The 12,500-nt window shown below is 41.0% G+C and overlaps 1 protein-coding gene across 1 annotated transcript in view; it reads left to right on the top strand.

Moving 5' to 3' along the window:
- Positions 1–12,500, top strand: part of LOC113818957 (maternal embryonic leucine zipper kinase) — a 46,945-nt gene that overhangs the window by 151 nt on the left and 34,294 nt on the right. The window contains exons 2-12 of the mRNA XM_070117343.1: positions 1,329–1,612; positions 1,968–2,118; positions 2,269–2,378; positions 2,660–2,813; positions 3,250–3,356; positions 3,526–3,693; positions 7,150–7,344; positions 7,839–8,037; positions 8,693–8,851; positions 9,940–10,012; positions 10,596–10,761. Of these exons, the coding sequence (XP_069973444.1) occupies positions 1,457–1,612; positions 1,968–2,118; positions 2,269–2,378; positions 2,660–2,813; positions 3,250–3,356; positions 3,526–3,693; positions 7,150–7,344; positions 7,839–8,037; positions 8,693–8,851; positions 9,940–10,012; positions 10,596–10,761 (1,638 nt within the window). The 5' untranslated portion in view covers positions 1,329–1,456. The remainder of the gene's footprint in view (positions 1–1,328; positions 1,613–1,967; positions 2,119–2,268; positions 2,379–2,659; positions 2,814–3,249; positions 3,357–3,525; positions 3,694–7,149; positions 7,345–7,838; positions 8,038–8,692; positions 8,852–9,939; positions 10,013–10,595; positions 10,762–12,500) is intronic.

Here is a 12,500-nt window from a genome sequence, read left to right as displayed (position 1 = left end):
TTTGATAGGTTTTAAGGCAAAATTATGGCAGGAGACTCATCCTAGAGCGAGAATACAAACCGAGAAGCACGTAGAACAGACGTAGATAAGGAAAAGAGGAGAGAACGGGGCGTAAAATTACCCCAAAACAAAGTTACCTGGAGACGACGGATTTAAACCATAAAACAATTATCCTCTTCCCTCCTTTCCACCTTTTTTATCCTTCCTTTTCACTCTTCCATCACTCCTTACCACAGATAATTAACTCTTCTCTATCTACTTCGCTCCTTTACCTCTCCAGACCTCAAAAGCTGCAAGATATCCAAGTGAAGCGACCTCATTGGCGAAAAATTTAAATGGAATCGTCCTTCATTTATTCTCCTTTTGTCCTGTTTTCTTAATTATTATTCATTCCCACTTTCACAAAAACGGTCGTGGTGTTTGGACTTCAAGCAGGGAGGAATTCAGCGGTTTATTTAGTGTTTTTTGGGCTGGTTTGTATATGTATTTTTTAAATTTATGGAGTGGGTTTGTGTTTGTAATGAAGTAATGCTTATGATTAATTAGTATTTAATTAATTGTTTATGATAGAGATATAAATGAGGTGATATTTGTGGTTATATTTGCCCTTGTGTTATTGTTGAAAGTGTATTTAGAGTCGTTTTATTTATGGTTATTGTTATCATTATATGCCTTTAATTGACTTCTATTCTGGATAAAATTTGGGCTAATTGTCGTTTAATTACTTGTGAAACATTAACCGAAAATGTCTTGATTTACATCTCGCAAGGTGCTTAATGTATTAACATATGACAACATTATCTCTTTTTGTTTTATGTGATTTGTGTATGAAGTTTAATTGATTAGGAAATGATTGGCATACCGATTTAATATCTGTGTCAGGGTGTGTTCCCTTGTGTACGTTAAGGGAGGAAGGTCGTTAGATTGTCGTGCTATTAATTGAATAATTATGGAAGGAGGAGGGGAGGAGTCAGTAATTAATCTTCGACGGAGAATTGAAAGGGAATGTTTGATGGGTGTTACTTAACTTGCTTTGTGGGATGATAGGGGCTGGAGTATTTTAATTGTGTTTATTTATTGTTTATTTATATATTCATTTATTTACTTATTTATTTTTATTATTATTACATTTTTTTCTGTGTTTTATTAGTGTGCTGCATTTTCTCTTTTAAGAAATTTGAGATGCTTTTGGTGTGTGAGTTTTGTTGATTGACATGTAATTGGTCTTTATTAATAGAAAAACATTTTGAGATTTATAATTCTGTTATTGTAAGTGATAGGCCTACATATGATGCCTTTAATACATGTTTCTCTCTTTCTCTCTTCAGAACTAAAATCAAAGAAGAGAGCCCTCGAAGAAAAATTCCGGCAAGACAAGGGACTTCAGGTTCCAAAGACGAGCAACGGAGAGGGGCGAGGCTTCCGAAAAACAAAAAAAGCAAAAAAATAGACAGTCATGCCTCAGCAGGTGTCCCCCTACGCGATCCTGGAGGGGCAGTATGAGCTCCACGAGACCATAGGATCGGGAGGGTTCGCCAAGGTGAAGGTGGCTACACACATCCTCAGCGGGGAGAAGGTGGCCATCAAGATCATGGACAAACGGCAACTTGGGGTACGGATGGTTTTGTGTCCTTGTTCAGTTTCTTTGTGGATGGTGTGAGGGAAAGGAGGAGGAAGTTTAGGGTATGGAAGGTTTTGTTGTGTGTTTAGTCTTTTCATGTATTAAGGTTGTGACATGTTTAATGTTATGCTTTGTTTAGTATACTTATAAGCATTGTTGGATTATAGAAGCTATAACACTTATATATTTCTAGATTTCTTTCTATATTTTGCTATATATCATACAGTGTATATCTCTCTCTCTCTACAGTAACTTTGATGATGAATAGTTGCTAATCACAATCTATGCAAAGCTAAAACTACCCTTTGGTAATGCTCCCAGTTTTAGCAAGCTCTTCCTTTTACAGGACGATCTTCCTCGCATTTACCTAGAGATTGAGGCCATGAAACAGCTGAGCCACCAGCATGTGTGTAAGCTTTACCAGGTGCTAGAGACGGAAACAAAAATATTTATGGTGCTAGAATACTGTCCAGGTGGAGAGCTGTTTGATTACATAGGTAAGTGTCAAGGGTGTATTTTGACATTGACATACAAGCATTACATCTGTAGTATTTGGTTTGGTTGTCACTGGGCAAGTAACCATGGTTTTGATTTTGTATTTCCTCTTGGGTGATGTCTCATACATGTTTACTTTGCTTTTATTTCAGTGGAGAGAGACAGACTGGAGGAGGAAGAGGCTAGGCTATTTTTCAGACAAATTGCATCAGCTGTTGCTTACATTCATACCATGGGGTATGCACACAGAGATCTGAAGCCTGTAAGTATTCTATAGACATTGTGCTTTCTCTTTTTGCACAGAATGTAGGCAGATTGTGTGTTTTTATATTACAATGTTAGATTGGGGCAATACCTTATTTTATTTCATCTAATGATGCAGTCAACATATGTTTCAAAGCATAAATGTTTTATTATCTACAACTCATGATTCAAAATTATGGAAGTAACACTACTAGATTTTCTGAACTGTTATACATAAAAATTAATTTCTTAATATGCAAAAGCACTTAGGCACACTGTATCTAAGCCCTTTTCTTGCAGGAAAACCTATTGCTGGATGATGATCAGCAGTTAAAACTCATTGACTTTGGGTTGTGTGCCAATCCTGCTGGTGGCATGGACCAAAGACTGGCAACCTGTTGTGGTTCTCCAGCTTATGCAGCACCAGAGCTGGTATCAGGTCATCAGTACCTTGGTATGTGGTCATTCTTACTGCCTCTAGCTTAGTCACTGGTTAAAATGTGTTTAACAAAATGATGCAATGTCACAGTAAGAAAGTAAACTGTATGTTATTGAGCTAAATGGCTAAGTGTGTATTGTGGGTTGCTTTAATAATGATACTGTAGGATCTGAGAAAGTATAAGTAGCAAGTATTACAGATAGGAATGATTTAAGATATGATTTTTAAAAAATCAGTATTATATGCTGATCATAAAAATTATGTACTGCTATATATTCCCTGCTTAAAAATCCTTTTATTGTGAACTAGATGAATAGATTATTGTGTGATTACTTTGTGTATTATCCATATGCATAATTTATTTTTCATGTATATACATTGCCATGATGTTGGTGTTTGGAAAGTGATCTACAATTTGTGAGACTACATAAATTTCCTATTCTTGTTACAGGTTCTGAAGCAGATATTTGGAGTATGGGGGTCCTGTTGTATGCTCTTCTCTGTGGTTTTCTCCCCTTTGATGATGAGAACTTGGGTGCTCTTTACAGAAAAATTCAGGTACATTTGTCAATTTTAAAAATCATAAATGAGATGATCAGATTATAAGACATTGCACAGATTAGTAAGAGATGGTTTTTATATGACTCCTGATAGATGTATTAAAGTTGTCCCAAAGAAAACATTCTATAACCAATTTGTTATCACCCTCTGCCCTTTCCTCTCTTAGGCTGGTGTGTACGAGAAACCAGAGTGGTTGAGTGCAGGCAGTCGTGACTTCCTGGGCACCATGCTCCAGGTGGATCCCAAGAGACGAATCACAATCACGCAGCTCCTCAATCACCCTTGGATTGTGCTGGGGCAGCCTCATGGTGTGGATGCCACCTCCAAGTACAAGGTATGGGTGTAGTGACTGAATATTTTTAGAATTTATTTACTTACTGTACAATATTAGTTAAGTATGTCTAGTGAAGTAAGTAGGTGTTCATAATATATATATTTTTTATATATATAACTTTATATGGTTGTTTAAATTTGATGTTTTGAAAGTTATAGTAGCTGACCAGTTTTATTTAGATGAATGTATATATGTATTGTAATGTATGATATTGTAATTATGTTCATACTTATCGCATAGATGTGTATTATTTTGTCATTTTAGGAAGTACCAGTAAATTAGAGAGAGGATTTGCCTTTAATGGGATGCAAGTTTTCAGAGAAAAATTATATACTGTGTCCATGCTTACGTTGAAACTCCTTTTTTTATATTAATCATCATATATGATTATGAAGTACGATCGCGGTACAGACTCAAAAATCCTTTACACTCGCTCATAAAAGAGAGAGACACAGCTGGGATGAGTAGCAGTAAGACCTTAATGTCATGCATATTTTAGCCCGTGATTTACCCTCATTGAGATAATTCTGCTAAGTGGAAAATTGTGTGTTGGTGTAGGTCTGACCTTTCGCTGATAAGAGTAACTATGTTCTCGTAATACTATTGCATTTCAGATCTTGGCAATAGTGCATTTGTAGATTATTATTTTGCATTTTTTTTCCTGTTTTTGTGGTTAAAGGGATTACAGTAATTACTTATATGAGCAGGAAAAGGGATTATGCATAAAGACATGTGATGACAGAGTTATTATATATACTGTTTTGTGATGACTCTGAGGAGCATTGTGTTGACTGTTTTATAAAAGATGAACAGCAAAGCATGGTCTTTAAAAATTAAGGGCTTAAACCAAGAGTCATCTTATATGTACAAATTGATGTTATTCAGTCATGTCCCATGTCTTTTTATTTTTTATTTTATTATTATTTTTTTAATCAAAAATTCTTTTAAAGTTATTTAGTTTCATAAGAGTAGAAAAAAATGGGATTGCTAATTAGATAAGCAAGTGACAGTTGATACTAGATAGAAAAATGTTTTCCATGTACTCTGTGTTCAGTTCATGCTACAGCAGACACAGTACATGTCATAATAACATTGTCAGATGTACCAATTGAAGACTAATTGAAATGCACCCGACTAGAACGCGTTGTATGCACTACTCTTATATTTGTTTGTTTGTTTACATTTGTTATATGTATCTTACCCCCTTTATTTTATTTACTTATTTGGTTTGAATTTATTTATTTTATTTATATATTTATTTTGTGCTTAAAAAATCTTGAGCTGGATATTTAGTTTTGAAAATTTATGTGAAGTTTTGGGCCTGGGTTTTCGTCCGTGTCTTGAAGGCTGCAGGGGTTTTGGGAATACGTGGTAACAACTAATCTGTTAAGGATAAGTTAATAAGGCCCCATAACCCAATGATTAACATGGTTTTTGATTTCTCCCCTGCTCCCCACTCCCAAATTTTGATCAACCGTCACATAGGACCCTGAGGTGAGATGTTAATTATAAGGGTGTTAAATGCGGCATTCGGTAGTTTGTCTCCTCTCTCGGTCTTTTCGCTCTTTCTTTATTTGTCTTTCTCTTTCTTGCTTTTTTTTCTTTCTTTCTTTCTTTCTTTTTCTCTCTCTTTTTTCCCTCTATTCTCTCTCTCTTTTTTCCCTCTCTTCTCTCTCTCTCTTTTTCCCTCTCTTCTCTCTCTCTCTTTTTTTCCCTCTTTTCTCTCTCTCTCTTTTTTCCCTCTCTTCTCTCTCTCTCTTCTCTCTCTCTCTCTTCTCTCTCTCTCTCTTCTCTCTCTCTCTCTTCTCTTCTCTCTCTTCTCTTCTCTCTCTCTCTCTTCTCTCTCTCTCTCTTCTCTCTCTCTCTTTCTCTGTTTCTCTCTTTCTCTCTTTCTCTGTCTCTCTCTCTCTCTCGCTCTCTCGCTCTTCTCTCTCTCGTCTCTCTCTCTCTCTCAGTCTCTCTCTCTCTCTCTCTCTCTCTCTCTCTCTCTCTCTCTCTCTCTCTCTTTCTTTCTTTCTTTCTTTCTTTCTTTTCTTTCTTTCTTTCTTTCTCTTCTTTCTCTCTCTCTCTCTCTCTCTCTCTCCTCTCTCTCTCTCTCTCTCCTCTCTCTCTCTCTCCTCTCTCTCTCTCTCTCTCTCTCTCTCTCTCTCTCTCATCTCTCTTCACTCTCTCTCTTTCTCTTCTTTCTTTCTTTCTTTCTTTCTTTCTTTCTTTCTTTCTCTCTCTCTCTCTCTCTCTCTCTCTCTCTCTCTCTCTCTCTCTCTCTCTCTCTCTCTCTCTCTCTCTCTCACACTCTCTGTCACTCTCTCCTCTTCTCTCTCTCCTCTTCTCTTCTCTTCTCTTCTCCTCTTTCCCCTTCCTCTCCTCCTCTCTCGTCTCCTCTCTCTTGCTCTCCAGCATCCCCCCCACTCCCTCCCAATATAAGGTGATGGATCTGTTTTTTATTTTAATATTTTCAAATTCTACACAGTAGTAGTAGGCTTTACTAGAAGACTTTTCACTTTTGGAGATGTGTGTTCTTGTTCCAGCTGTGTGTGATACCTTTCTTTATTATAATTATGCCATTATTATACTAATGCTATGTAGAGTGTCTTGTTTTTTTTGTGGGGGGTACTTTTCTTTCAATTTTTCTTTGATGCATGGGTGTGTTTTGTCTGTTTCTCCTCGGTGATGTATGTCAGGCTCTGATTCCGCTAACCTTTTCTCTCGTTACTGCGGTAGTTGTTTGGCTTTATGTTATGATTATTAATATATATATATTTTTAATCATTTTTCAGTGATGCTAGTACATGTGCTTTACCGTATAGTCTCCTCTCTTTCAGTTATATTGGTGTTATCAGTATGACTAGCTCTTGTGTTGATGAAAGTAATACATAGTGTTTATAGAAATAGGACATTTTGGCTATGATGATGTTCTTATGAAGCATGTTAGTATTTATATATATAGCTGTGCTACTGTGTTTAATCTCTTTCATAAAATTAAGGAGGTTGTTCAAATGATACAATTGAATTCATAAAGTAGATACATTTATTTATTTATATCTATGGAGAGAGTTATCACTTGAAATATTATAATGTAGAATAGATACACACGAAGGCACACCCATTGAGATATTATGAAGTAGAATAGACACATGAAGGCACACCCATTGAGATATTATGAAGTAGAACAGACACACACGAAGGTACACCCATTGAGATACTATGAAGTAGAATAGACATACACGTAGGCACGCTCGTTGAGATATTATGAAGTAGAACAGACACACACGAAGGCACACCCATTGAAATATTATGAAGTAGAATAGACACACACAAAGGCACGCTCATTGAGATATTATGAAGTAGAACAGACACACACGAAGGTATTATACCCATTGAGAAATTAGGAAGTAGAATAGACAGACACGAAGGCACACTCATTTCTCACATCCACCCTCCTCCCAATCCCAACAGACCTGTGGCGTGGACGAGGATGTGATCACAGAAATCGCCGTCCACCAGGGTAAATCTCGAGTGGCTGTAAGACAGGCTGTCTGCCGGTGGTCCTACGACTACCTCACAGCCACCTACTTCCTCCTGGTGACGCAGAAGATGAAGGGCAAACCCATCCGCTTGATCCAGAAGGTCACGCCTCTTGGGGAGATTCCTGTGAGTTGTGGGAGTGGTTTGGTATTTTCCTTGATTTTCTCTCTCTCTCTCTCTCTCTCTCTCTCTCTCTCTCTCTCTCTCTCTCTCTCTCTATCTCTCCTCTACTCTCTCTCTCTCACTCTCTCTCTCTCTCTCTCACTCTCTCTCTCTCTCTTCACTCTCTCTCTCACTTCTCTCACTTCTCTCTCTCTCTCTCTCACTCTCTCTCTCACTCTCTCTCTCTTTCTCTCTCTCTTTCTCTCTTTTTCTTTCTCTCCTCTCTCTCTCTCTCTCTCTCTCTCTCTCTCTCTCTCTCTCTCTCTCTCTCTCTCTCTGTGCATTTGTCTGGCTTTGAGGAGTGGGGGATGGGTATAGTGGGGGGATGGGTATATAACAATGTGTCTTCATATCTGAGTATTTAGATTTTAGGTATTGCAGACAATTGCTACAGGCATGTGTGTGTTGGTGGGTGATCAAATTCACATTGGTCCTGTCTCACGAGAACTTCTTTCCAGTCGCAGAGAACCCCCGCACGGTGCCTGATGGAACAGCTGAACAAAGAGAAGCCAGTAGACGTGCCTTGTGGAATGCCCAATAGTCTCGGCAATTCTCCCCGCGGCCTACACACGTCACTCGAAGGAGGTCTCGACGACATCGACCTCCTGTCCATTTGCAAGGTTACGCCCATTGATCAGCTGGTGGATAAAGTCGTTGGTACGTTTTTTTTTTCTCTCAATGAAATGGTTAAGGTGTAGTAGGCTCAGCGATATTAGTAGGTACAGTAGTGTTCTTTAAACCCGTTTCATTCATTGAAGCTGGTGACGCATGGCTTAAATCATGGTTTTATGGTTCATTTAGAAAGTTTGTTGGTTAACAGTGCAAATGGGCTTTCTAAGTTCTGATAAGTCTACAATTTGCAGTAAATTAAGAGGGTCGCGGATAAGCCAGGGAAGCATACGAAACATAGGCCTACATTTTACATGACGAGAACATAACAACTAAACAGACGGTTCTAAAATTTCTTTGCTAATACCGTCCATGGATCCCACTTGCTAATACCGCCCACGAACCCAACTTGCTAATACCGCCAATGAATCCCTCTTGCTAATACCGCCCACGAACTCCACTTGCTAATACCGCCCACGAACCCCACTTGCTTATACCGCCCACGAACCCCACTTGCTAATACCGCCCACGATCCCCACTTGCTAATACCGCCCACGAACCCCACTTGCTTAAACCGCCCATGAACCCCACTTACTAATACCGCCCATGGATCCCACTTGCTTATACCGCCCACGAAACCCCACTTCCAGCCTTCTTTTTTCAACCCTCACGCCCATTCTTTCCCCTCCCTCCCCCTCCCCAGGTAAGACCACCAACCCCGAGCTGGAACTCACGCCCTTAGTGTCGCCCAAGAAACGCAGACCTCCCTCCGTGGGCGACGACGACAAGGAGAACTTCGCCCAGCCGCGCGTCCCCACCCCGGGCCACAAGTCCAGGAAGAAGGCCACCCCGTCAACACCCCGTAAGAGCCCTCCTGTTTTTTTCTTTGTTTTGTTTTGTTTTCTTTTTTTTCGTCTTCTTTTTCTTCGCCTTCTACTTCAACTTCTCCTCCTCCTTCTCCTTCTACTCCTTTTCCTCCTTCTCCTTTTCCTCCTCTTCTTTTTCTTCTTCTTTTCTTCTCCTCCTCCTCCTGCTTCTCCTTCTCCTTCTCTTTCTCCTCTCCCTTCTCCTTCTTCTCTTCCTCCTCCTTCCCCTTCTCCTCCTCCTCCTTCTTTTCTGACTTTATTTCTTCTTGTTCTCCACCTCCTCCTCCTCCGCCTTCTCCACTTCCTCTTTTTTTCTTCATTTTTTTGTATTAAATAGATCAGGGTTTTGCTTATAAGCGTAGGAGCATTACTATTTTAATTTTCATATGATTTGTTTTCGTTTTAGGAAATCAATATGTTGTAGGTGCATGGCATTTTAGCATTTTTGGAAAATTGTGCCATGTTTTTATTTTTTATATTTTATCCTTTCCTCCGTTTTCATTTTTTTCTTCTATTCGCTTTTATTCCCCCCACTTCCCTTTTTTTGCAGATATTCGATACTTAAATTAAAGCGAACAAAAAACATTTCCATATCACGTCATTGCAAGTCGCAGTAGACAGTTAAATTAGCCACCTATTGGAAGTCTCCACGAGGTTCTTGTTGCATAGGTGTGGAGTTCATGGGGTGGTAGGGGGGATCAGCTGATTATAAGCTCCACGTGTTTGTTTGGATAGCTTTGGCTGCCTGGGGAGAAATGCTGGGTTTATTTTGGTTGTCTGTGGGGGAATGTCAGGTTTGTTGTTGTTATCTACGGGGAATGTCGGTTTTGTTTACCGGGTGTTGATGTCTCGTGTCTGATGTTTGTATTGGTAATCTTTGTTTGTTTTGATTTCAATCTCTTGTGTCTTGTTATGATTTTATCTTGTTTTGGGGGGTGGAGGGTGGACGTTTTATCATAGGAGATATGACAACTTCATGCGTTTCAGCTGAAAGGTATTGGGTTTTTAGGTTTACATTAATAGTTTTGATAATCATGTGTAAATTGTGAATAAATTGTTCATGTTTTTCTTTTTTATATCCCAGTTCCAGGAAAGTTGTCGCCTTCGAGATCTGTTGACAGTGGACTCAATGAGTTCGCGACGCCTCTCAAAGCAAGGTAAGTTGTTGTTGTTGTTGTTGTTTGAGAAAAAAAATCGAACTTTTACACAATAAGTTGATTAGAAAAATTGCTTGGATGACTCTTCTTCAAAATATTTGTAATAAATGAGAACCTAAAAAAAGGCAGTAATTGGATGGACAACTAAATTGGTCATTCTTTCGCCGCTGCAAGGCGAAATGATGGTCCATGGACCCTTTAGAAGTGTTACTTGTATGTTCCTACCTGTAACTTCTTCTTCTTCTTCTTCTTCTTCTTCTTCTTCTTCTTCTTCTTCTTCTTCTTCTTCTTCTTCTTCTTCTTCTTCTTCTTCTTCTTCTTCTTCTTCTTACGTCTTCTTCTTCTTCTTACGTCTTCTTCTTCTTCTTACGTCTTCTTCTTCTTCTTACGTCTCCTTCTTCTTCTTCCTCCTCCTCCTCCTCCTCCTCCTCCTCCTCCTCCTCCTCCTCCTCCTCCTCCTCCTCCTCCTCCTCCTCCTCCTCCTCCACCTCCTCCTCCTTCTCCTCCACCAACTTCGTCAAACGACAGAACCAACGATCTTTCTCAACCGCATCCCTCCCCCCTCTCCTCCCTCACCCTACAGGTACCTGGCCCCCAACGAGGAATGGGGCAGGACACCCGACCGCACGCCCCGCTCTTCCCGCAAGGTGTTCGGGAGCATCGAGAAGAGCCTGGACAAGATGCGGAACATGCTCACGCCCAGGAGGAGGATCAACTCCGACCAGGGACCCGCCACGGTGGAGAGCAAGGTAAGGCCGAAGGGAGAGGGAGAGGGATGGGGGGGGGGCGGAAGAAGGGGTAGGGGAGGGGACGGTCTACGTACTGGGTTGTTTGGGGTTTTTGAGTTTGGATTTTTTTTCTTTGCTTGTTTGTTGTTTGTTTATGTATTTTTTGAATAGAGGGGGAAGATTTTTTTTACTTGTATATTTTATTTATTTATTTATATTTTTATATTTTTTTGGGGGGGGATAAGGGGAGGGTTTTGTTGTGATTGTGTTTCTAGAGGTGGTGTAGAAAGTTTTGTTAGGGGGGGAGGGGTTTTGTTGCATTTTTCTGTGTAAAGTTTGTGTAGAAAGTTCTGTTTTCCGAGAGGAAGGCTTTTGTTGTATTTTTTTTTATAAAGTTGGTGCGGAAAGATCTATTTACTTTTTTGTGATATATCAAAATCAAGTTTATAATAAAGGTTTCTAAATATAGGCAACTGGTTTAAGATCATGGTACCTATCATTACCAAGTCCGTTGCAGATAAAGAATAAGATTTTATATCAAAACTGTGTTGTTTTACCTTTTCTAAATTGACTTGTTGGGTTTAATGTGTTATTTTTTTTCCCTGTCGTACGAACACGGTTGTGGGTTTGGGCCATTTACCTGTTTTTGTGTGTCTGCGTCTCGATTTGCATGTATGGTGCACATGATGGTATTCCATGCATGCGGATTTTGTTATTGGTGTGGCGAGATTTGCTTCTGGTAGACGGAGCTGAAATTTTATGATTCGTAGTCTCCTATGTAATTTTCGTGTTCTTATTCTTCCTCTTTCCTTCTCTTCTTCTCCCTTCCCCTCTTCCTTGCTGTCGACTTTCCTGTTCCTCCTCCTCATCTTCCACTTTTTCTCACCTCCTCCTCCTCTTCTCCTCCTGCTTTTCCTCCTCTTCCTCCCCCTCCCCCTCCTTTTCATCCTAAATGGGAATGGAGAGTGATGGATAGGGAGATAGGGGAGAAGAATAGTGAAATGGGAGGATAGGGAGAAGGGACAGAGTGACAAGGGAACGAGGGAGAGGGAGAAGACGATAGGCGGGAAGGAGGGACAGAGGGATGAGGGGTAGGGAGGGGGAGGGGGGTGAGAGGGGACTTTGCAGGTACTCAAAACAGTAATATGCATTAAGCGCACACTCTCAAGTACATGTTTTAGTTATTGCTGACTCCAGCCTCCGAGCCCCGGGCAAAAACCGACCTTCAGACCAAGGCTGAGATGCCCCCTAGCCCCCCTTCCCCTCCCCCCCTCCTCTCCTTCTGTCCCCTTCCCTCCCCCCCAATCTCTCCTTCTGTCCCCTTCCCTCCCCCCACCTCTCCTTCTGTCCCCTTCCCCACCCTCTCCTTCTGTCCCCTTCCCTCCCCCAAATCTCTCCTTCTGTCCCCTTCCCTCCCCTCCAATTTCTCCTTCTGTCCCCTTCTCTCCCCCCCCCAATCTCTCCTTCTGTCCCCTTCCCTCCCCCCACCCTCTCCTTCTGTCCCCCTTCCCCCCTCCCCCTTCCCCCCACCTCTCCCTTCTGTCCCCCTCCCCTCCCCCCTTCCCCCCACCTCTCCTTCTGTCCCCCTCCCCTCCCCCCACCCTCTCCTTCTGTCCCCCTTCCCTCCCCCCAATTTCCCTCCTTCTGTCCCCTTCCCTCCCCCCAATTTCTCCTTCTGTCCCCTTCCCTCCCCCAACCTCTCCCTTCTGTCCCCTTCCCTCCCCCCACCCTCTCCTTGTGTTCCCTTCCCTCCCCCACCC

Source organism: Penaeus vannamei, chromosome 40, assembly GCF_042767895.1.
Source record: "Penaeus vannamei isolate JL-2024 chromosome 40, ASM4276789v1, whole genome shotgun sequence".
NCBI lineage: Eukaryota > Metazoa > Arthropoda > Malacostraca > Decapoda > Penaeidae > Penaeus > Penaeus vannamei.
The sequence above is the reverse complement of the archived record's forward strand: the minus strand, read 5'-3'. Positions and strand labels throughout refer to the sequence as shown.